Below are 27,067 nucleotides of genomic sequence, written 5' to 3' on the forward strand. Positions count from 1 at the left end.
CGAGATTAGAACCCGCATCTCTTGCTTGAGAAGCGGGCGCTTACCCGACTGAGCCAGTTGGACTCGCGCATTGAGTGTTCCGTACAAGTATACTTAATTACCTGAGGTAGTTTTCCTTTTAATTTCATCGTAATTATGTACATCTATACGAAATATCAGCTTGATATCTTTACCCGTTTCCGAGAAAAAAGGTGGTGACAACAAAGTGTGATCTTATAAGGGTTCCTTTTTTTCCTTTTGAGGTACGGAACCCTCAAAAAGAATAGTGACAATCGGATCAATCGTTTCGGAGATATGCGTGGACAAACATACATACCAACAAGCATATAAACGTACATAGGTACATAAACATTTATAAAATTTTGAATATTTGTTTATTAGCCCTAATACTCGTATATTGTCATATGTCAATATGGTGCAGTTCCAATAATCTTACATACATACCGAACATATTATATGTACTTACCGAATAGACAATATTTTTTTGAAATTGATTAAAAAGGTTTATTATCCCTGAATTTAGTAGGAAGTGATGCCATGCTAAAGAATAAAATAAAGCAATTAAAATTAATTCGATACATGGGTCGGCGTCGTGATCCTACTTCATATTATAAATGCGAAAGTTTGTAAGTGTATATGTGTATGTATGTATGTATGTATGAGTGTATGTTTGTTATTTCTTCACGTCAAAACGGCTGAACCGATTTTAATGAAATTTGGAATGAAGTTAGCTAACACCCTGGATTAACACATATGTTACTTTTTATCGCGGAATTCCCACGGGAAAACTTATTAAGGCGAAGCGAAGCTCGCGGGAACAGCTATTATATTGAAATATTTGTTATTTTTGTATTAGTTTACTTGAGCAAGTAAATATTTAGATTTATCTTTTTGTATAAAAATATTAAGAAAAAATTATTGCCCAGAAATGGATCGCAATTTTTCATTTTTTCGGTAAAGAACTTTTTTAGTAGCATCACTTATAAAATGTCAGAATTCTTTCCAATTAAAAATCAGAGAGTACCATCTTCTGTTTATACTTGATGGCCAGCTTCAACCGGCCCAGGGTCTGTCTCTCCCCCGGCTCCCAGCTGTCGGTGTCCCACGGGTTGTAGTTGAGCATGATCTCCATATCATAGACACTATTTCTAGTATCCTTACCTTCGAAGATCTTCAAATTATAGAGCATCCATCTTAGCCAATCTAGAATGTGTTCCTCGTACATTATAATCTATATTTAACTTACCATTTTTTGTTTATACTTGATGGCCAGCTTCAACCGCCCCAGGGTCTGTCTTTCCCCCGGCTCCCAGCTGTCGGTGTCCCACGGGTTGTAGTTGCGCATGATCTCCATATAACTGGTCGATATAGACTCGTTGCTTCTAGTATCCTTACCTTTGAAAGTCTTTGAATGAAAGAGCATCCATCCTAGCCCGTCTAGAATGTGTTCCTCGTGCATTATCAAGACACGCGGCAGCGTGTCAAGCCAAGTTCGAGAAATAGAACTGGTTAGCCGCACCGTGTGTAATGATTTATACTTAACTTACCATCTTCTGCTTGTATTTAATGGCTAGTTTCAGCCGCCCCAGGGTCTGTCGTTCCCCGGGCTCCCAGCTGTCGGTGTCCCACGGGTTGTAGTTGAGCATGGTCTCCATAGACACTGCTTCTAGTATCCTTACCTTCGAAGATCTTCAAATTATAGAGCATCCATCTTAGCCAATCTAGAATGTGTTCCTCGTGCATTATAATCTATATTTAACTTACCATTTTCTGTTTATACTTGATGGCCAGCTTCAGTCGCCCCAACGTCTGTCTTTCCCCCGGCTCCCAGCTATCGGTGTCCCACGGGTTGTAGTTGAGCATGATCTCCAGCTCGCTGGACGTGCGCGTGTGGTCGAGGAGGGAGGTGGCGAACTCCTGGCACTGCTGCCGGAGCGCCTGGAATGGTAACGATCTTTTTAGGCTTAGTCATCAGAAAACTATTCCAAAGGCTGTCTGGAAGAAACCGCCTTGTTTACCCTAATTAAGTTACAACTTGTAAATTTTATTATTAATATAGTATAAACTATCCATCTATTCTATAGTTTATAAATGTAAGATTGGTTCCCATCATTACGCTCAGCCGACGCTTGAATCGAATAAAATGAGAAATACCTAGTGCAAAATTTGTTGCGCGGTTTCTTGTCCAGTTAAATGAACTTGTTTACATGAAATCATTTTAAAAACATAAATATACGAAAAAAATATATTTAATCATTAGAAAAGAAACAATAAAATATAACACACACACTCACGCCTTGTACTAATGCTTGTACTTGTGCATTGCTGCACCCACTTTTCGCCAATAAAATATAAGTTAGTATTTATACATATAAACTGCGCCAGCTAAATTTTTTTAATGTGTGGGTATCAAACCTAGAATCGTTGCGATCGTTTCTAAACCACAGGAATAATAATGTACTCGTATGTATAGGGAAAGCATCGGTGGTAAACCGCAAAGTTACTACATACGCTTTGGTTGAAGAGATAAAAAATATATTGGAGGTAAAGCTGTGTTTGTTAGGAAAAGTCAATAATTTATATTCTTGTTATAAACACGTGGAGATACACGTTTTATCTCCAGACCACATTTTTCTAGTGTGTGCTTAACCTGTTTGCTTTATAGAGGGAACCCTTTAGAAAAATAAACAAGACAAAAGAGGAATCAGGTGGTTGGCTGTGAACATAGTAAAAAAGGTATTTATTTGATGTTCATCCTAGAAGTTTATAATTTATTTATGCATTAATAGGTAGTACCTACATAAATAAAAAAATATAGGTAAGTATAATGACGGACGGATTTACGCTATCTTACCTTATCCTTATCAATAATCTTTCCTGCCATTATGATAGGTAATAGGCCATACCTACCATTATGCTGATGGGAATTTTTCAATGAATTTCAGTCTCCAAATAAGGCAGGCGGTAGAGAAATAGAGCCCTACACGGAATTGTTACCCACGTGGATAAACTGGTTTAATGCGCGTTCCACCAATCACAGCACCGCATTTATGCCCAATCACTAGATAGCCTCATTTTTCTACGTTGATACACCGTATTTCCCTCTAAACAAACGCACCTTATACTCGACTCGGAACTCGGTCTCCATGCGGCTGAGGCGGTTCAGCTCCCAGGACAGCTGGAACGCGGTCAGCAGCGGGTCGGCGGACGACAGCGCGATCAGCGACGGCGCGGTCAGCGCGCGGTACGCGTTGATGCGAGCCTGCGAGTGCCCAGCGAGCCCGGGTTTATGCTGTCTTGTCTTAGCACAGCGCCGTATTTATGATGAATCGCGATATAGTTAAATTTATCTATGTCGATAACGAACTCGTGTAGTGGTACCAATCACAGCGCCGTTGGTATTTATGATGAATCGCGATAAAGTGACATTTATCTATGTCGATAAAAAAACCATGTATCTTTCACAGCGCCGTATTTATGATGAATCGCGATAGTGTTCTACGTCGTTAACAAACCAATGTAGCAGCACCAAAACAGCGCCATATTTATGATGAATCGCGATATAGTGTTCTCCTACATGGTTACAAACGCACCTTATATTCCACTCGGAACTCGGTCTCCATGCGGCTGAGGCGGTTCAGCTCCCAGGACAGCTGGAACGCGGTCAGCAGCGGGTCGGCGGACGACAGCGCGATCAGCGACGGCGCGGTCAGCGCGCGGTACGCGTTGATGCGAGCCTGGGAGTGCCCGGCGAGCCCGGGTTTATGCTGTCTTATCTTGTCACATCGCCGCATTTATGATGAATCACGATATAGTGAAATTTATCTACGTCGATAAAGAAACTGTGTAGCAACAGCAATCACAGCGCCGTATTTATGATGAATCGCAATGTTGTGTTCTACATCGATAAAACCCACGTGATATAAAGTCATTTATCTACTATGATATCACAGCGCCGTACTTATAGTGAATCGCGATATAGTGTTATTTATTTACGTATATATGACAGCGCCGTATTTATGGTGAATCGCGATATAGTGACATTTATCCATGTCTATAACGAACCCATGTAGCGGCACCCATCACAGCGCTGTATTTATGACGAATCGCGACAAAGTCACATTTATCTACGTCGATAACGAACCCTTGAGCGACAGCGGAGACTCTTTATAAAAACCTGCTTATCTAATTAACCTGTCAAACCCACCTTATATTCCACCCGGAACTCGGTCTCCATGCGGCTGAGGCGGTTCAGCTCCCAGGACAGCTGGAACGCGGTCAGCAGCGGGTCGGCGGACGACAGCGCGATCAGCGACGGCGCGGTCAGCGCGCGGTACGCGTTGATGCGAGCCTGGGAGTGCCGGAGCGAATCCTCGTTGGAGGATTTGACGCATTCGTCGCAACCGCATCTGGGTAGAATAGGAAATTATAAATTATTGTTACAAATATAACTCCGAACCTCAGAATAATAACAGGAAGCAATCGTATTTACACCGCGACGACGTACTCTGTGGTCGGCAGATAAGCCATGGCGGGAAACGTCAAAAAGGATGGAGTTGATTTGAATATGGAGTCGTGTTCTTGTTGTATTTTCTGATTTAATTTGTTTGTTATTGATATAAATCCTCATGTTTTCAAGTTGTATTAATGATTTATGGTAAAACGAACCTATTTCACAAATGAGTTTACTTTTTGTGTCACCTTTTCCTTCTGGTTTTAACATTATATTAATTATAAAAAAGGTGTTTATAGGTGATGGAAAACAAGTGACGGATGATGATGTAATGTGATTAATACCGAAAGAAAATGTGTTGCGACGAAAATGGTTTAATTTTTTATATTATTGTAGGTATCAATCTTGGTTTTTTGTAGTAGTTGGATATTAATTAATGTAAAGGTTCGTCTAGCGTAGACCCACCTTAATAATGTGAAGTGAGTATACATAAGAATATAACGGTACGCGTTAATGCAAGCTTTTGAATGCCGGAGGGAATCTTCGTTGGAGGTTTTTAGTCTATTTAGTCGAGAAAAAACAAGTGACTGTTGCATTTTGTAATGACGATAATGAAAGAATTGACGCATTCGTCGCACCCGCATCTGGGTAGAAAAGAGTCGCGAGCACAAGTTTCGAACCTCCGTTAACGTTGCGTATCGTCAACTGTCACTGTCAAAATGTAAGGCAAAGTTAGTTCCAAAAGTGAAATTGTTTTTTCCATATGTTAGGTGGAATTTCACCAAACGCTAAACGTATTTTTAGTAGCCTGTCATACGTCTGTCAGTTAGTACAAAATGGATTTAAATACGTTTAGCGTTTGGTAAAAGTGACCCTTCGTGTAGATTCGAAAATAGTATCGAATCCGGTGCTCGCCGCACAAGGGCCAGCTGAAAACCAGTCTTGTAAGATGATGTTACGAAGAAAGTGTTGAAAATGAGACCCGAAGGAAAACGTAAGAGAGGAAGACCAAGAAGGTGATTGCGTGAATGAAAATATGAGAGAGTGTGGAGCGAATGAGGATATGACAGAGGACAGGATAAAATGACATGACGAACAAAGCCGACCCTCAATAATCAAAAAAAATCAAAAATCAAAAATGTATTTATTGTTACAAACAAATCATTAACAAAAATGGCAAGGGCCCTTGTACTAGGTGGTAACCTGTATTACTAGGTACCCCGCTCTTTCACCACGACAATAATTATTTTAAAAGTAGCAGTATATTAAAACACTGTACGCTATTAATTTAAGTTTTAGAATTGTAGGTATATATATTATTATAACTATCTGAGTTGGTTAGTAATGTAAAGTGTGTGTGTGTGCGTGTGTGTGTGTGTGTGTGTGTGTGTGTGTGTGTGTGTGTGCGTGTGTGTGTGTGTGTGTGTGTGGTGTGTATGTGACAATGGGCTAACATTTTAATTAACAAGATTCTCTGTTTCCTTATAGCTAAATTTTAACAATAGATTAGGTAACTTTCTTTTAATTTCGTTAATAGTCAAAGGATAAATTTGAATTATTTTATTTACTTTATTATAGATTGATGAACACTGGATCATAAACTGTTTTTTGGCAAATTTAGTGTTAAATATGGAAGACCTACAGACAATGTCATTTCTTCTTTTGAGCATATGTTGTTTGTCAAATGGTAAGCTTTTATGTTTTTTTAATATAATATTTAAAATATACATTTGCCGCGCAGTCAGTAATTTATATGTGTTATGCAATTCATAAGTTGGGAACCGTATCGGCTTAAAGTGCATAACTTTTATAAGGGCTCTCTGGGCTCTCTCGATGGTTATAAAATGGGTCTTAGCTGCTCCACCCCACACAGTTATACAGTAACATAAAACTGATTGGGCGAGTGCTTTATAAGTACTTATTAGAAGTTTAGCATTTGCGACATGTCTTAACTTACTAAACACCCAACAATAAGGATAAGGCAAGGAAGAAGAAGAGCCCCTGAAGCTTTGTCAAACAGAAAAGCATAGCGTGCGGGAGAGCTAACTTGACGCCGCGCTATGACGCTAAGATGTATTGTATACCTTGTTTCACGAGGAAAGACATCTGACAGGACCCATATTACATTCAAATAAGGGTAGTTTTTGTTTGTATCAGATGTCTTTCCCCGTGAAACAAGGTATAGTAATAGGGTAAAATACCGTCTGTTTGACGTTGTTGCGTTGCGTACTGCTAGTAACGCTTCTGTTCTGTTCTGTTTTGCGAAGCCTTTATTGTCCATTGCACATGCTGAGTTGGTGCCGTTTTGACGCTCTGGAGCTTTATTTGTTTTGTATTGTATTATTTTCTTATGTTTCAGTGTGTTAAATAAAGGTTTCTTTCTTTCAAAAAAAAAAGTGACTGATAATAATGGCAATAGTCAAGGACTTCATGCATTAGTCACACCCGCAATCCGCATGTGGATAGGATAGTAGAGAGGTGTTTACCTAGTTGCGAAAAAACAAGTGACTGATGTAGTGACGAAAGAAATTTGTTACAGGCTAACAGCTACGAAAATTAGGGTGAAAAAAAATGTTTTATTGTGAAGTCCATTTTGCTCTTGTGGCTATATTTTGTAATTTTTCACAATACCTACAGAGTTTGCAAAAATGATATTTATCGTTAACTACAAAATCTTGATTTTTTGTTTTTGTAAGTAATCATTTTTTTATATTTTTATTCTCTAATCAACTTTGTTATAAGTAAGTACATATTTAGTGAGCAAAGGAAAATATATTATAATAGGTATTTTTTAACGTAATTATTCTGTTCAGAATGCAGAACTGAGTTTGCCTGCTTTGCCAATTAATATCAATATTGTAGACTCATACAATTTAATGATATTATGATATATACCTACCTACATTAAATTATTGAAATACATTAATAACAATACAGTCTTCATCTAAAGGTTGCCTGAAAGAGATCGCTTTTAGTTGTAAGACCGCCTTGTACCCTGGTTTAGTAACAACTTGTTAATTTTATTAATAAAATATAAAAAATAATAATATATATGTATAATAAAAAATATTCTATCTATGTGATTGTGGTCTGGCTTGTTGTTGTCCCCTCGGCTGCCAACCAACCTTTATAAGGTCGGCGGTAAAATCTGGTGCTAGGATCAATAGTAAAAATTTAAAATGTTCACCGAAGTTTATCAGATCTATGCTATGTATGATAAACACTATAAAAAAGTTCCATTGAGAAAATAACCCAATTACCTACTCGGCTACTCCTAAACGTAAAAAAACTAAATAACGCCAGTACATTTAGCGCGCCTCAGAATATTTGCAACGTAACGTAACGTCCCTGTAGTTGATAGGGTCCCAGTAATTGATAGTTTCAACTTTATGGTTGAACGATAAGAAAACTAATTAAGTTTTTAAACGCACTCCTATCAATATTTGAACTTTGAAGTCTGTTAAATTGACAACCAAAGTGTGAGTATTCTGCATCGATTCAATTTCAAGTTACAATTTTTTTCCCGTGCAGCCGTTTGCATCAACGCGTTTACTTGTGTTTCGTTAATTGAATAACTAAGCTCGGAGTGTTCGCCGGTACGATATTGCAGTTGATTTATGGCGTTTTACGGGTAAGTATTGTCTTTATTACCTTTGCATGTAAAGTAACTGCGCTGGTTCATGCTTATTTTACCAATTTTTATTATATTTACTTGTTTATGACGAGTATCATCTACTAGGACAAGAAAAACCCAAATACCTAGTAATTGATACCCCCTATCAAGTAATAGGTCAAAACTATTTTTTTAATTTGCTCGTAATATCAAAGGTATAAGGGTGACAATACAATAAAATTTGTCTTTGTTTATTTCTGGGTTGAAAATATTGCACGGGTCTAGTACTTGATAGGGTATCAAGTACTGGTCATCTAGCTATCAACTATTGGTTATACACATTTTTAATTACAATAAAATTTTCGTTGCTGGTACAATAATAATTTGATAAGATGCCACCAATTATAGTTAAAATGCTTGCTTATAGTGAGGATTCAATGCTACGAGCTTATGAAGAGGTAAAATCTGGTTTACCAATAGCTGCTGCAGCCCTTAAATACAATGTACTTTATATTATGATTATAAAGTGAACAGTAAGACTCCCCTTGATTGGCGTATGGGTCCAAAAACTTTTTTATCGCCAGCGCAAGAAAACACCATAGTTTAGGAGATATTAAGCATGGCAAAGAAAAAGAAAAAAAAAATAGAACCGAAAGAAAAACGAGCTGAAGAAAGACATAGAAAAAAGAGAAGAAGATGAAGCCATGAAGATTAAACAAGAAAAGAATTTAGCAAATAAAACTGCATCACAACAGAATCTAGACGCCTTGCAAATGACCAAAAAAGTATTGTTTGATTCTTCAAGCGAAGATGATGTGGAAATACAGGAAGAAAATAATAAGAATGATAATGGAGAAAGACGGACGAATAAGAACGATTAAGACAAAAGAAGAAACAAGAAATGGATAAATCTAAAGCCAAGGAAACTACAGTGAAAAAGAAAACAGATATTTTCGGAAATAAGAAAAAAGATTAATTATATTCTATAAGTGAAAGTGAAGCCGAAAAGTGGGTGCCTCCTCATGATAGTACGGATGATCTCGAGAGTGATGACTATACTATTTTCTAGAATTTGTTGATTTGTATAAGAAGTTTAAATGATTGTTTTTTCCTATTAAACATTTATACTGTTGTATAATACTTATTTTTAATGGTGAATTTCATAAGGTCTCATTATAATAACAACGTTAACGTAATTATAATAAAGACGTGTAAAATGTTCAGTGTTTTTATGTATGAAAATTATTTTACTTTTGCTATGACAGATTTTTAATACTTTGTATTTTATTTTATTTTTTTGTTGATGACTTCATATCAATTACTGGAACACAGAATGTAAAACTGCTTTGTCGAAGTGAAAAATTTCCTATCAATTATAGGTACATTTTGAGACTGTTTGAATTTTCTCGGAAAATAGTAAAAAACGTTTAATTAGATACTTGATTGTAAGGAGATAATTTAGATAGAAGACTGATTTACCAAATTTTGTTACTTAGTTACCGCCTGATTTCGTAATAAAAGTTTTTCCCTAACAACGCTTTTGTTATTGCCACTATTGTGTCAACTACTGGGACATTTACCTTAGGTAAATATTTTGTTATCACGTTAATTGTAAATAAACGGGGCTATTTGGTATTTTATTTGCATTATGTAAGTGGAACTGATTCCTTGCACCTGAGTCGTGGGAGTATTATGACAGTCTAATGCCATGGCAAAGTAGCATTAGACAGTCTTCAAAAATACACGACATATCAACGAAATTCATTGTGGTGTAGCATGTATACCAAATTTAAAGGTGTAATTATAGCAGAGAGACATTCTAGAAGCATAACACGAGCTAAAACCAAACCATACCGCGATGTAGAAACGTACGACAGTGCCATCGCGCGGGTGGAGTTAGAAACTCAAATTGCGACCGCCGCCGCCGCCGCCGCGCTGCCTTACCAGAAGAGTTACTCTATATTGACGAAATAATAGCGAACGGGAGCAGCTGTCATGCAATTGGCACGTTTAAATCAACGAGATAGAGTCGTGGCTCGCGCCGCAGCTATACGAAACTTACAACAACAAGAACAATTTGTTCTTTGACAGAGAGGGACAAAACAGTGTATTAGTTAAAACGTATTGTAACTTTTCTATGAATAAGGGGGTTAGTTTTTTGTCAAACCATAGCTTGTACAGGTTTCTGCGTTTCTACAAACACTAACGTGTAATCACCCACTTTCCGCACTTTTCAGCCAGTTTCAATAAGTTACCGCCGGGGCTGTAACTACAATTTGATACATAGGTAGGTACCACAGACCTGTATTTGAGTAGACAACGCAAGTGCATGTACTTCGCGTGTAAAAAGGGAGTGAAATTATCTTCCTTTAGCGCAGTGTCATTAAGGACGTTCCTAAACTAAATCGTTCAAGTGACGTGACTGACGTGACAGTATGTATAAAAATAATGGCACGCTTGGTTTCTATACAAGGAATGAGACAAGCGTTGTCTATTCAAATACAGGTCTGTGGTAGGTACCCTGTGGTGTGTGTCTAAGCAACTAATACTACTACAATTTAAAAAAATCAACGGAAGATGTAAGGTTATTCTAATGTGTGTACGTATGTGACTTTTTATTTTATTTTAGATTTTTTAATAGGGTGAAATTCGACGTATATTTTTACAATAATTAGTCGATTGTCAAAAAATCAGTCCATCACCACCAAGAAACATATTATAAGTACTACGAGAATACCGCCACTATTTCACAAAGGTTTAGTGGCGGGTACTGTTTGTATAATTATTTTATTTATCGGGTCACAGATTAGGAAAACCACAACGATTTTTAAATTGGGCGTTGCGGACGGGAGATACTGTCATCCTCTAATGGGATGCGAAGGGGTGGAAATGACTAAACATTGAGTATGAATGGTCTGGAGACGAAATAGGCAGACGTTCCCCTCTGGCGGGGTAGTGGGCCAGAAAGGCCCGATTTATAAAAACTAGTTGCAGTCTCAATTTTCACTAGACTCAATCTAGTTGGCAAAGCGTTAGTTTCATAGAAAATGATTTGTTTAAATACTAAAATGACAGCTTTAATTAATAGAATATCCGGATTCCGGTTTTGATCACAGATTTGGTCATGGTTTATTGTTATAAGCTGTTTCCTAGCAACCAATGTCAAAAAAAATGCAATAGTGATGTACCGGTAAGTAGATATGTATTAATCGACAAAAAAGGTCATAGTTGGGAAGCGTCGGTAGTCGAGGTGACTTCGGTGATCGTAACTGATCACTGAGGTTAAGCAACAACTGACACGGTCAGCCATTGAATGGGTTACCGATTTCAAATGGTTCTTTTCTGGACGCTTCCGTGCTTCGGACGGCACGTTAAGCCGTGGGTCCGGTTGCTGCTTCGGCAGCAGTCGTTAAGCCTAGTCAGAGGCCGCCCGAAGGGCATCTGACCGTCGGGTTGCCCACTTACCCGACAACTTCAGTGCATTGTACTCATTCAAAAACGGCGATACGGCTCGCGACCTATCACGTGAGTATAAATGTACAGCTAAAAATGGGTGAATTCGTTTATTAAACATTCATAATTAAATTTAACTACTTACCTAATTAATTTAAAATTAGTATTTCTAACCCATGTTCTCGAATTCATCGATAACACTTATCGATAATTGTTACATCCATTGGCAAGAAAAATGAAGACACTGTGTTCATTATTAAATGTCACTTCACGTAACCCTTATTGCTGGGAATTAAAACTCATAATGATATGTCCCATGAGACATAATCATGGTAAACGGTAAAATTTCCCCCCGCAAAAATTGGCAGACTTTTTTGTATCAAGAAAGATCGCTATGACGCTTCCCGAGGGTACACCCGAGTCCGCGTTGTTATGTGACTCAATATCAATTATGTTTAGTGCCAATTTCTGCATTGTCGGTTATCTAACCGACAGGGATTGATTTATAAATTAAACGTCATCTCCATATAAAATTCATGACAGACCACTACTCCCTGGTTACACTCTAACCGAGAAATGGTGAAATTGGCACTTAGGTTTCTATTCTACCTCTATGGTTATGGAATACCTTCCAGAGGAGAACTGAGAGGGCAAGGGGATTTACATAAAGGATATCATACCATGGGTATGGGATATAATGATGAGATTGAGATGGAATATTAGAGGCATTGTGGAGGCAATGGCTGTACAAGAGCAGGCTGTGAAGGGGATGTAGACTGATTATAGTTTCATTTAAAAAAAAAACTTTTGAATGGAATTTTTGGGGAATCAGGGGATGCCCAAATTTGGGGAATTCGATAAGACTTTTTAGGGATTTGGATGAATTAGCTTTGGCAACCCTGGATGTAGTAGAAGGGGAGATGTTTTTTTTTTACAAAAGTACTTACTTACAAAATTTGTTTATCGTGACGAACTGAGTCTGCCCATCTGCCCATAGTGCCCGTGGCCCAAGACTTACGAGTATTATGTTATGAGCCAAGCTGTGCCGTATTGCCTATCCCTAGGTATATTAATTTAAATCAATTCATAACATATTATCGGTATTTAATTAACCGACTTCAAAAAAAGGAGGAGGTTCTCAATTCGTCGGGATCTATTTTTTTTTCTTTTATGTAGGTATGTTCACCGATTACTCCGCCGTTTATGAACTGATTTTGAAATTTTTTTTTGTTGTATTAGGTTGAGCTCCCAGGTGGTCCCATTTTTTTCAGAATTTTATCTCACCCCCAAGGGTGGGTAAAGGGGTAAAAACAGGGTATGAATTTCCATTTTGGGCACATTTTAACTGATTCTAATGAAAAATGAAATTAAGAACGTAAATATAGTTCTTATATCAAAAAAATATGATGGTGACCTTGAGCTGATCTGATGATGGAAACGGAAGGCAGTCAGGGGAACTCCTCAACGGTATATAGCAACTACTTCGTGTTTAGGCTTGAATGATTCGTATTGATTAGTAGGACTTTTTGGTATCATTTGCACCTTACTTTTGATTGAAAATTATTGCAAATAAACTAAAAACTATAAAATAAAATAATAATTAAAAAAAATAAAAAACCGACTTCAAAAAACCACTAAAATGTAAGAAATAATTTAAGGTTTACACAAATTCTACTCGTATGTGACAGTACAAATATACCTAAGCAGGAACTGTTCTTTTTTTAAGTTAGTGCCATATTTTTTCTTCAGATTACTTTGTCACCGCACCAACATAAAAAAAGAACAGTTCCTGCTTAGGTATATTTGTACTGACTGATCTTTATTTACTTTCATAAAAAGTTTGTACAATAATTATTACAAAAACCACCCCTCGAAAACCGCGAGGTTTATATGGGGGGAGCTGAATCGCTGTTCATACAAAAAGAAATCACAATTTAATATTGACTTATATAGCTGTTTGTCATGCGACAATGGATCCCAGTATCAAATACTACGATCCATTTTCGCACGACTTATGTTAACTTATACATAGTTACTTGTTTGAAATACATTTCTAAACACCACCTAAAATCTGTTGATCAATAATCGACTTTTAGGTAGTGTTAGAAAGAATAGAATAGAATAGAATAAATCTTTATTCAAAGAAAACAACTTATGCTATTACATACATCCCACAAAACCAAATGTTAATATGGTTTGACTGTGGGTAAGGAGTCGCACTACATAACAAATTTATCATAGCTTAGTAGCATGTTGTTTTAGGATCTGTTTTACTTTATTTTTATTTGTATCTAGACTGTCTAGCACTTCTGTAGGTAACTCGTTTAGTGATTTTGACAACATTTATTCCCATTTTCTTTTCCCATAGAAGTTATTATAATGCGGTAACACGTACCTTGATAGGTAATTTAGTTTTCGTAACTGAGCGGGCCGATTTCTACGTTTTAATGTATTTTCTTTACAAATTTCTTCAAAAATGGTTGCTATTTTAATTTTATTATGGACACAAATTACTTTACAGTAACGAAATAGGCCAGCATCGTCACCTTCAAATTGAATCTTTACGACTGGGAACAATTAACTTTAATAGTCTAAGTTGGATGTTGTAAATTAGCTGAATATTAGATGAAAATGTTCGTCCATAGCTACTTATACCATATCCTATCAATGAGTTATGTATATGTTGGTCACGTGACTTTATTCTAGGGAGAAAGTTAATTATTGATTGCCAGATATCATGTCTATAAAACAAGACAGGAATCAGCAATCTTCAAAAATTCTTGACAAACTTGTCAGTTGTCATTAAAATTCTTGTCAATCAGTTTACAAATGTTCAAACAGTGTTAACACGAACTAAAACCAAACCATACCGCGATGTAGGACCGCTCAACAGCGCCATCGCGCGGATAAAATTAGAAACTCGCATTTTATCGCTGTCGCCACATTATTACATTATTAGTAGTTCAGTATCCACCAACAGAAATAGAGGGCTATTATACATAGGTGTAAAATTTTACATGTGGTTTAGGATTTTTATTTCATAATTATATATTACATGTCAATTCTTTTGTATAGCTACTTATAAACATTTTTTTACATAAGCGTTAACATAAAAATAATCGTAAGTCAAGTTATAATAAGTAATTAACATGTCAAAGATTCGAAAAATTCAAAATAAAATGTAAATTTGTAAGTGTCATAAAAATTGACACAATTAAAATAATTTACTTAGGTACCTACTACCTAATACGAATTTTGATTTAACCAAATTATCTAAGTAATACAAATTCTATTTCTTTCTGTTAATCAATTCATGCACCGTGTAGAAAGCCTGTTCAATGAGCCATTTTTAGGGTTCCGTAGCCAAAATGGCAAAAACGGAACCCTTATAGTTTCGTCATGTCCGTCTGTCCGTCTGTCCGTCTGTCCGTCTGTCACAGCCGATTTACTCGGAAACTATAAGTACTACAGTGATGAAATTTGATGGGAATATGTGTTGTATGAACCGCTACAAAAATATGACACTAAATAGTAAAAAAAAGAATTGGGGGTGGGGCCCCCCATACATGTAACTGAGGGATGAAATTTTTTTTTTCGATGTACATACCCGTGTGGGGTATCAATGGAAAGGTCTTTTAAAATGATATAAAGTTTTCTAAAAAACATTTTTTTAAAGTTAACGGTTTTTGAGATATCAGCTCTCAAAGTCGTAAAAAGTATGTCCCCCCCCCCTCTATTTTTATAACTACGGGGTATAAAATTCTAAAAAAAATAGAGGTGATGCATGCTAATTAACTCTTTCAACGATTTTTGGTTTGATCAAAGTATCTCTTATAGTTTTTGAGATAGGTTGATTTAACTGTAATGTTGCTGCTACGGAACCCTTTGTGCGCGAGCCCGACTCGCACTTGGCCGGTTTTTTTTAATTTAAATATAAATGTAGTTAGCTTCTGCTCTTCATCTCGTAAGTATCTCAGTTGGTATGGCATTGTAGATGCTCGGGCCACACACATACACCGACTGCGCGCACTTCGCGAGCTTGTGCCGCACAGCGAGGAGGAGGCCGCTGCGGCGGGCTCGCTGGCTCACCTTGTACAACTGCATGTTCTTCCTGACAAACAGGGGAACACGCAGTATGTACAAGGAGGGCACCGTCATGAGGCGCAGGTCGACGAATGATGGTCGAGCCGATTCGCCGATTTTGATACGGGCCATAGCTCGTATTGCCCGCTTTTGTATGATGAATACCCGATGCCAATCCGCTGCACGGCCCCACAGCCCAATGCCGTATGTGAGGAGGGACTGAACAGTGGCAAAGTAGCAGGATCTCGTCACATCTTGCGGAACCGTCGCTGCCAGCCGCTGAAGGCCGAAGCACGCGCTTCCAAGGCTACCACACAACCACTCGATGTGCGAGTCCCACAACATACCCTGTGTATCTAAGCAACTAATACATTTAAAAAAAAAATCAACGGAAGATGTAAGGAAATTCTAATGTGTGTATGTGAAAAAGAGTAGAGTAGTTTGTAAAAATTGACGTTCATCAAAAAATATTATTTTTTTACGATGAATAAAAATATTTGACTTTGACTTTGACAAAATAGTCGTACCTTTTATTTTATTTTATATTTCTTAGGGCGGATTCGACCAACGTCGAGTAACTTTTTACTCACGAGTAAAGTACTAGTTACTCGCGAGTAAGCAGATTTTGCATTCTACCAAACCTGAAACCAAGATAAGTAGCTTATCCCAAGAGTAAAATGTTATACCGCCAAAATTGACCGTGTAACGAGCTTATCCGAGAGTAATTTTGTAATGGCGGCAGCACATCAGCTGATTAGAAACCGTCATAATGACATATAAACACATCTGTCAAAACATAAACAAAAGTACGTTAAAAGGCAAAGTCTCCGAATAACAACAGCGAATAAAATATTAAAACATAAACAATTTCATACTTTTATAATCCATTCAAACTAAGTTGGCATGTCATTTCTATTGCATGCTTTGAAACGCAGCTATTTTTATTTTAGTTGCATTACAGTTTCGTTCCTCGTTCATTCAATTTAACCATGGTATAACTTGGTAGAATGCAAATGTACTTATCCTAGATATTTACTCGCGTATAAATTTTATTCCGGTATAGTTATTCTCGTGTAACGTGATGTTTGGACGAATTCACCCTAAGGGTGAAAATTTATACGCGAGTAAATATCTAGGATAAGTACATTTGCATTCTACCAAGTTATACCGTGATTAAATTGAATGAACGAGGAACGAAACTGTAATGCAACTAAAATAAAAATAGCTGCGTTTCAAAGCATGCAATAGAAATGACATGCCAACTTAGTTTGAATGGATTATAAAAGTATGAAATTGTTTATGTTTTAATATTTTATTCGCTGTTGTTATTCTGAGACTTTGCCTTTTAACGTACTTTTGTTTATGTTTTGACAGATGTGTTTATATGTCATTATGACGGTTTTCTAATCAGCTGATGTGCTGCCGCCATTACAAAATTACTCTCGGATAAGCTCGTTACACGGTCAATTTTGGCGGTATAACATTTTATTCTTGGGATAAGCTACTTATCTTGGTTTCAGGTTTGGTAGAATGCAAAATCTGCTTACTCGCGAGTAACTGGTACTTTACTCGTGAGTAAAAAGTTACTCGACGTTGGTCGAATCCGCCTTAAAATGGGGTGAAATTCGACGTATAATTTCGGTTGTCAAAAAGTCATCCACCACCACCAAGAAACATATATTAAGAGTACTACGAGAATATATTAGATTAGATTTGTTTATTAATAATTATTCATTACATTTCAAAATTAAAAGTTATACATCAGTACAACAAAGTTAAAATTAAATAATTTTATCCAAAATAAAATTGTCACAATAAAAAAAAAAGTGTTCAAGGAAATGTTTTTTAAGTGCCCTGTTTCTAGAACAGACTTTATGTCGTAGTACACTCTTCGTTGAATCAGACATACTATTGAATATCTTAGGAACTAAATATTATTTTGTCTTTTACCATAATTATTATTAACTTTCGGTACAAATAGTTTACCCTTACTCACCCGTCTGGTTTTAACTTTACTATTGTATCTTTTATCCCAATATTCTTCCTTGGCTATCTCCAATAGGTATTTCTTATCAACCGGAATTACGTTACATTTTTTAAATAGTCCCTCGTAATTGTCCTTATACTGTGGTTTAACTTTTTTTATCAACAAAAATTTTTAAGAATCGTATTTGAAGTTGTTTTATTTTATTAATATAAGTTTTAAAAGAACCCCCGTAAGTTATGATACCATATGATATTAGTGAGTTTACTAGTGCAAAATAGAGGCAATACAGGACAGATCTAGATACACTGTATTTTAATTAATGAAACTTTATTAATAATACCCTTCATTTTCCTACAAGCAAGCTTATATGTTTTTTCCAGCTAAATTTACAATCCACAATTATACCCAGGTTTTTACATTCGTTAACCTGTTCAATAGGCTTACAAGTACAATATACATTATTATGAAGACAATTGTAGCTATGACCTTTAACAACTAGTCCATTAGGTTTTTTTTTTTTTTTAATGTTATAATTTTTTCAGCGTGTAATAAAAGGTCCATTAGGTACATTGATTCTTAAAACTTGACGAGATGCACATAATATTAGTCTTTTAAACATTCAGAATAATACCGTTATCGTGAGCCCATAAACATTGTTGTATTACATTTAGGTGGGCTCACCTCTCCGGACCTCTTCAACTTGTACGTCAATGAGCTTATCGTGGGTCTGAGGAGCACCAAGGTCGGTTGTCATGTCGGGGGGGTTTGTATGAACAACCTCAGTTATGCGGATGACATGGTGCTCCTCAGCCCCTCGATCAACGGTCTCCAGAAGCTACTTTCAGTCTGTGAGAATTATGCCAATTCTCACGGGCTGAAGTACAACGTATCTAAGACGGAGATGTTGGTGTTTAGGGCTGGCAGAGGTCCGGAGAGGGTCCCTGAGGTAGTTCTGAATGGTACTCCAGTTCGGGTTGTGCAGCGGTTCAAGTACCTTGGCCATATTTTGACGGAGGACCTGAGAGACGAGTGTAACATCGAGCGGGAGAGGCGGGCACTCTCGATCAGATGCAACATGCTCGCGCGTAGATTCCATAGATGCAGCAGTGATGTCAAAATTACTCTTTTTAAAGCATACTGCCAAAATATGTACACCTGCCATCTGTGGATCAAGTACACCAGAAGGGCGATGAGCACCATGAGGGTGCAGTATAATGATGCATACCGCACGCTCATGCGGCTGCCACGCTTCTGTAGCGCGTCGAGCATGTTCGCGGAGGCGGGGGTGCCCGACTTTTTCGCCGTCCTCAGGTCACGTATCGCTTCTTTCTGGTCGGGGCTGAGCAGCTCCGGAAATGCAATCTTGAATGCTGTATCGCAAGATATCACCAATCCTTTTTACAAGCATTGGATATCTGTTCATCAGGACGCGAATCGCAAATGACTGTCTTTTGCAAATAACTAGTGTAACCCTATACATTATAGGTACTAGTAGTTATTATTGTAAGACCTAAGACTGTAGATGTAGATTTTAAATTTTAATTTTAATTATATTTAATTATTTTTAAGACAATATGGGTACCTATGCATTACCTGAAATAAATGACTATTTATTTATTTATTATTTAAATCTTTATGGCCATAGGTAGGTACATGAGACAAGTATCATCAGCGAACATATAAATGTTACAATGTTTTACAACTTTAGGCATACTATTTACATGCATTATATAACAGGTCGGCCCGGTCACTGACCCGGTTGCTACCCCGTACTTGACATTTTTGCACTTACTTGACAGTTTACTTTTACTGTTAATTTTCTGTAACTCAGATTTTGCCTAAACCAGTCGTTAAATCCTTCTCTAATACCACAGTTCTCCATAGACTTCAGGAGGACCTCATGATCAAGTGTATCAAAGGCCTTCCTGAAGTCTATGAAGATGACCCCCTTATTTACGTCATTAGCAAATCGTGATAACAGTGTTGAAGTACTTTTCCCTTTTTGAAACCCACACTGTGATGGTGAGATGACGTCATGCTTTGTTAGGAAATGCATAATTTGACCTGTAATTGATTTTCTACAATTTTATTAATACATGAAAGAATTGGGACGATAGTTAGTGGTTTCACTGTAGCTTCCAATTTTGTATATTGGGCGAATTATTGAAAGTTTAAGATTTCCATGATATTTAGACTGTTCAACAAAGAGATTAATCATTCTTCTTCAAGTGCATCCACTACTGGAGGTTGGCGGTCAGCTCTGAATACTCCTCTCTATTCTTCGCCAAGCGCATCAGTACCTACTTACCTACAAAAATTGTTTATCGTGACGAACTGAGTATGCCCATCTGCCAATAGTGCCCGTGGCCCAAGACTTACGAGTATTATGTTACGAGCCAAGTAATATTATTTATTATTATACGTATACGTATAGCCTATCCCTAAGTATATTAACTTAAATCAATTCAAAGCATATTATCTGTATTTAATAAATTTAATAATACTTACAGGGGCTGTCCACAAACCCGCACTTGGCCAGCGTGGTGGACTAGGCCTAAAACCCTTCCTTCATTGGAAGGAGACCCGTGCCCCAGCAGTGGGGACATAATGGGTCATGATGATGATGATGATGACAGGGGGTTGCAAAAATAGTATCTAAGCCGAAACCTACGTGTGCAGCATGTTATATCTAAGCCCTAAAATGAAATCAGAAGGTCAATATTCGAGAAAATTATACCTACATAGGTATATTATTTTCATAGAAACTTTGTTGGTCGCGTGACTTTGTACTATGATGAAAGCTAAATTATTGATTGCCAGATATCATGTCTATAAAACAAGACATGAATCAGCAATCTTCAAAAATTCTTGTCAATCTTGTCAAATAATATATTCTTTCATGTTTGTGATCAGTTCACAAATGTTCAAACAGTCTTAACACGAACTAAAACCAAACCATACCGCGATGTAGGACCGCCCAACAGCGCCATCGCGCGGTTAAAATTAGAAACTAGACATTTTATCGCCGTCGCCGCATTATTACATTAGATCAGTAACCACCAACAGAAATAGAGGGCTGTTATACCTAAAATTTTACTTGTGCAGGCTTAGGCTGTACCTTTATACCGTATGCCTTATCTACGTATATTCAATCTATGTCAGAAGACCATGCACGGGGCGCAAGACGCGGACGCCAAGACGCGACAATTTTTTTGTATCGCCTTCACGGCGCTGCTTTGGTAGCGACGGAAAACCTTTGTCACGCCTTAACGTTCCCTCTTGCGCCCCATGCTAGGCTAGCAGAGTTACTACCTACTTGACGTCATGCGGTATGGGCAGCGTGGCTCCCCTGTCCAGTAGTATCTTGAGGATCTCGTAGTGGTTTCTGTGGGAGGCCAAGATGAGCGGAGTGATGTCTGGAGTGAAGGTGGCGGCTGACGCGTCTACGGACTCCCAACTCTGTGGATCGGCGAAAAAGAGGGGTGTTATAAGTTTGGCATGTCTAAGGATTTGTGTGTGTGTGAATGTGTCTGTGGTAGCGTAGCTCCCAAACGGCTGAACCGTTTTTGATTTGTAATATTTTTTGGGTTATAGGTTATATTACCTCCAGTGTTCTTATGTACTTTGCTGTTTTTTATGGAAATCGGCTTAGCCGTTGAAAAGTTATGCGACTTTTAGAGTTGAATGTCGGGGGTTTTTAACGTTGGTTATATATATATATATATATATATATATATATATATATATAAGGTTTCTGTAACCAACAAGAATTATGATGATGTCCTTACAGGCACCTTTTTTATGAATTTTGATGACTGAGATAATTTTATTCTTATCAAGATACCTACTCCTTCGTAAGTTTTAATTTTACCCGAACACATAAGTACCTACAGTATGTATATTAACTTGATTAGTAAATGCGCAAAGTTCATCCACTTAAGAAGCTTTTAGCTTGTTCTACATCTACTCACTTTGCATACAATATCAGCTAGTGGTCCAGTATCATGGTCGATAGGTCAGGCACTTACATAGGTATTACTTACACAGACTTGCAATCTGAATTAAAATAGTCAAACCATTTCATTCAAATAGTCCAGTTTCGGATTTTTTCTCTTTACATCTTCTTTACAACTTCTAAATTAATCAATAAAAAATCGGTTTTAGCACGTGGTTGCACACTGATTCACACCACAAACGTAGGTACAACACCCTGTTTGAATCTCCGTTAAAAGTACCCAAACACACAATAAAAGTAGTAATAATAGGAATGGTTATGATGCGACTCATCCAAAAAGTACCTAAGTTATTCCCTGAACACCACTTTGCACACTACTAAAGGAAAGCCGGAAGAAAATTGTCGCGAAAATATTATGTACGATTTATTTCCTTGTGGTAAAAAATACAATATTGTGGCAATGTGACTCTCCACGCTCCTAACCGGATTTTACTTATTTTAGTTACGTTTACTAAAATTTTTATCTTTATTTTGTCACAATTGCTTAGGGGATAAGAAAGCAGACATGCAGTTACCTATTTATGAGTAGTTTGAAAGTTTTATGTCAATATAATTTAAATTTCAAACTGTTAAACTACGCCACCTGTTTCTATATTTAAATAAATTGTTAAAAACCTGTTTACTGGCTGTCCACGACACAGGCCTACCTAGTGTGGTAGCCCTTGCTACATCACCACCTTTAAATTTTTAAAAAACACTGCAACCTCTATTTTTTGTATCTATCTTCATAATCTTAAATTTAAATAAATATTTTTTCATTTTTATTTTCAATACAAAAATGAAATTCGAATAGTGAGTCACCTCTACCCCAAACTTTAATATAATCTTAATTATAATAATTCTGGTTCGTATATTATTAATTTCAGTACAAGTACTCACGTAGGGCTCGCCGGGCACGTGGTTCTGCTCCTCCCACTGCAGCAGCAGCTCGCCACGTACTGCTGCACTGACACTCCATCTAGCTCACACATTGTTAGTCTAAGCGGGACTCACGTAGGGCTCGCCGGGCACGTGGTTCTGCTCCTCCCACTGCAGCAGCAGCTCGCCACGTACTGCTGCACTGACACTCCATCTAGCTCACACATTGTTAGTCTAAGCGGGACTCACGTAGGGCTCGCCGGGCACGTGGTTCTGCTCCTCCCACTGCAGCAGCAGCTCGCCACGTACTGCTGCACTGACACTCCATCTAGCTCGCACATTGTTAGTCTACGCGGGACTCACGTAGGGCTCGCCGGGCACGTGGTTCTGCTCCTCCCACTGCAGCAGCAGCTCCACCGCCTCCACGTACTCCTCCTTGATGGCGTGAAGGAGGGCATCCTGGGGATTGAAGGGAAGTTGTAGAGAAACGGTATTGATTATGATGATGATGATGATGGTCCTGGGGATTGGAGGAGGAAGTACAGAAACGGTATTGGCAAGTGATGGTAATGATGATGATGATTGACAAGCGGGGAAATTTTCTAACCTAATGATAGTGACAATAGACTGAAGAGATGAGTCGTTGGATATAGAGTTCGGCTCTAGTGTTTGTCACCGACACACTGGGAAGAAGAAGAAGAAGTTATAGAGTGTTTATAAAACTAGCTGTTACCAAGAGCTTGCCTAAAAAGATTTTTCGAAGAAATTCCTGGATAAAAAGTAGCTTATGAAGATGACGTGAAACTCTGAATTAGAGTTTCAGTTTCCTGCATACCAAGTTTTAGGAAAATCTATACAGAAGTTTTTACGCGAAAGGGTAACAATCAAAAAATTTACACCAATAAAATTCAGGAGAATAACTTCAAAACATTTTGTTTCAGGGTAGGTACTGACATGACAACAAACTTAACTGATTAATAAATGGTTGTGGAGATAAATGAAAATAAGAACACGTGCATATATTAAATTAAAATAATATTATTGTTAGCAACCGCAAGGCTACTCATGTTGTTAAATTTTCTGGGGGATATTAATGAATCATTAATGAATTATGATGACGCAAATTCACCGCACCACTTCCGTGATATTAAAAAGTTAAGCGGTAAGCATGTTTTACTGAAAGTTTCAATAACTATATCTATCGATGCTATTAAATGATCCTAACTTATAATTATAAATGCGAAAGTAACTGTGTCTGTCTGTCTGTTACTCTTTCACGCCAAAACTACTGAACGAATTTGAATGAAATGAAAAAAACATAGGCTACTTTTTATCCCGGAATTCCCACGGGAAAACCTATTAAGGCAAAGGGAAGCTCGCGGGATCAGCTAGTATAATATATGTCAGAATCGTATCAAAGACAAAAGTCATCTACTTAGATATAGATATTGAAACCTGATAGGCACTGGACAAGAATGATGGTGGTGGTAAGACTGGTCTGTACAACTGTTAAATGGGTTATTCAAATCGCTACATAATTTTTATTGTGATGATAATAAGTTTTTATGCTATATTTGTGCTAAGTACACACCAAAGTTTAAAAAGGTAACAATAAAAAAATGCATGAAAATTTCAGATTTTCATCTAAAAATCACAAGTTTTCCTCGTGTGATAGCAATATTTGGCTAAGCTGGGACACTTTTAAGTACATGTGAGTAATGCTGTTAGTGACCCAGATCCGCGGCCGAACCTGCCCGGTAACACATTTAGCCTTAATTCAATTACTTTTTACAAAGTGGATTATTTGTGGACAGTTTTTGTTTGTCGATTTGATATTAGCGATACAGTTTTGGAGCATTCTTCATATATAATAGTAATCTGATTTATACTAAATTGTGTATTTACCAATGTGTATTTCAGTACCCAATAAGTTATTTTGTAAGTTCCTTGAAACATCCCTTGGGATTACTGGTGTAAATTTTACATTCGTCAAAATATCCGTAAAACATACGACATAATAATATTTTAGACATGAAAGTTATTTCAAGACGAATAAGTGAATTTTAAATATTAATTTTCAAGAGAAATGCTGAGAAAATCGCCAGCGGATAACTATGAAAAACTATCGGAAATAAATGATTTCCCACGAGAATACCAGCTATTTTGTAACTGCGCACTTTGTCTCAAAATACAAGTAGGTAGCTATGAAAGACAAAAAAGTATCCAAGTTATCCAATATAGTAAAGCTTAATAACATTTACTAAATTAAATGACTATTAACTTATCTGTAAGTAGGTATTGCAATAACATTTTAGTTTAGTATCATCTCAAATTCTATTAATACGAAATGAATTATTTTTTAGAGAAAACGCAAATACTATTTTTATTTATTTATTGCTACCTATTTGTTTCTGTTATTTTTTCATTAAGTTATAATATACTTACATACTTTGATGTACAGTAAAGCACTACATAGGTGTACTCTTTTTCCTGATTTAGTTAAGAGTAAGTAAGTACTTACCTTAAGCTACAATTCAATGCTGTAACGATAAACCTAGAGCACTTTATTATGTCTAGAATATTCAATTAAATCCTAAGTTTCCCGTGTCTGATTTATGTACAATTTCCCACTCCTACTACAGTTCCGTTCAGGGTAAAAGGTTAACAAACTCTACGCCACAAGTGTTAGTTTACCACTGCAAGTTAATTATAACTGATATAACCAGTCATTATATTATTGGTTTAAAAAATATACAACGCAAACGATATTTACGTAAGTAGTGGCCTCTCAAAAATCGAAGGTTTTAAGTTTTTTGTCCAGATTTTTTATGAAACTATTGAATTGTTTATTGTTTTGTTTATAGTAAGGAATAATGTAAGTTTATTGTTTTGTTCTTAACTGTTTCCTAGACGGTACACTAAAGTACAATCACCTTGGTGGTATAAAAAATGCCCAACATCAAACAGACGACAGTCGCGACGTCTCGCATCCCAAAAATCTGCGACAGTAATCAAGCATTTGCCCTGAAAAACTGTCAAAACTGTCGCACATTTTTACGATGCGACGTCGCATTTCAGTTTTGTGTACAAGCCCTTAGGTACGTATAGTCATATATGCTGTACTAACCTTAACCTTAATCCCAGCATTCAGCAGCAGTTTGATAAGCTCTATGTTTTCGTTCTCGATGGCGGCGATGAGCGCGGACCGGTTTAAAGGATCCACGCAGTTGATGTCCAGCACGTCGGGAGATGACTTGTACTGGTCTATTAGTCTGTGGGAGAAAAGTAATAATAAATAATACGTTATGTGGGAACATCTCACACACGGCCATCCGAGCCCGAGCTAGGCTGAGCCTGTAATATGGGTATCGGACAGCTGATATATCTACACAGATGCAAACAACCAAGACAAGAGTACAAATATTCTGTCTTTAACCAAATATCTACACCGGCCGGGAATGGCAGTAAGGGTCAAAAACCACTACACCATTCGGTCGTCAATACTGAAGTTCGAAAATTGGAAATGCGAATAACTGGTATGCGACAGAACGGTAAAGCGACTAACGAATTTGCGAATGAACGCTTGTTCAAAACACTGAAGGACGACATAATTATTTATTGTGTAAACAATAAAATTATATTAATTAACAAATAAATATGCACTTTACAAAAAACTTAACCTAAATTGTGTCAAAAATACCTCCTCTTATCGTATTGATTAAATTAATAATAATGCTTTAACAAGCGGTTACGCATTTTCCGTTGATAAAATAACAATGCGATTTATAACTTTTAACAATACCTAAAAAAAGCTTTAGCCAATTAAATAGTAGGTAGATATTGTTTTGTTTTGTTTCAAATTCACAATTAATTTTGTTACATTCAGCGATTTTTTCATAAACATATTTATTCTTACCGGCCTATGATATGATTTATTGATGCCAACGAGAATATAATAATCGATTCTATTTTCTATCTCACACGTGACTCGATTGAAAGCCCGTTTTAAAAACAAACAAGCTATCTTTTATTCTTTATAATGTTTATTTTTCTTTCAGAGTTTCTTTACAACCAGTCTTAATTGACTAAACTTTATCGATCTTTTTGATTGAATAAAGAATAGATTAAAATACTTAAGAATAGATTTAAAATTATTAAGATCATACACTTATCATCACACACATATCCCACTTAGTATACGGAAAGCACCGTCATTGGCCTCATTCAAAAGGATGTTAAAAGACCATTTCCTCGGCTCTTGATTGAAGATCACTATATCCTCTTTAATATGCTTATTATTATATATAAGTAACATGGTATGTAGTTTATTATATATTAATATATATTTTAATATATTATATATTATGATGCTAGGTATATAAATTATGTATGTAAATATATTGTAGGTAGTATATTTTAGTATATTAAATATTTATTGTATATTCTTTATTCCTGCAACACTTTACCCTTTACATCTAAATATCCTTCCACCCAAAGGTTGTCTGGAAGAAATCGCTTTAAGCGATAAGACCGCCATTTGTACATATGTGTTAGATTAAGTTTTGTATTGTTGTCAATATTTTTGTGTGCAAATAAAGAATATCT

General features: G+C 36.8%; 1 protein-coding gene across 1 annotated transcript in view; it reads right to left on the reverse strand.

Annotated features, from left to right (window-relative positions):
* The window catches only part of LOC105393020 (transient receptor potential protein), an 85,052-nt gene that overhangs the window by 28,351 nt on the left and 29,634 nt on the right, over positions 1-27,067 (reverse strand). Inside the window, exons 4-8 of the mRNA XM_048625241.1 lie at positions 25,590-25,734; positions 22,826-22,921; positions 20,906-21,048; positions 4,208-4,409; positions 1,765-1,938 (exon numbers count right to left, since the gene is read on the reverse strand). Coding sequence (XP_048481198.1) covers positions 1,765-1,938; positions 4,208-4,409; positions 20,906-21,048; positions 22,826-22,921; positions 25,590-25,734 — 760 coding nt within the window. The remainder of the gene's footprint in view (positions 1-1,764; positions 1,939-4,207; positions 4,410-20,905; positions 21,049-22,825; positions 22,922-25,589; positions 25,735-27,067) is intronic.

This window comes from Plutella xylostella, chromosome 14 (assembly GCF_932276165.1).
Source record: "Plutella xylostella chromosome 14, ilPluXylo3.1, whole genome shotgun sequence".
Classification (NCBI taxonomy): Eukaryota; Metazoa; Arthropoda; class Insecta; order Lepidoptera; family Plutellidae; genus Plutella; species Plutella xylostella.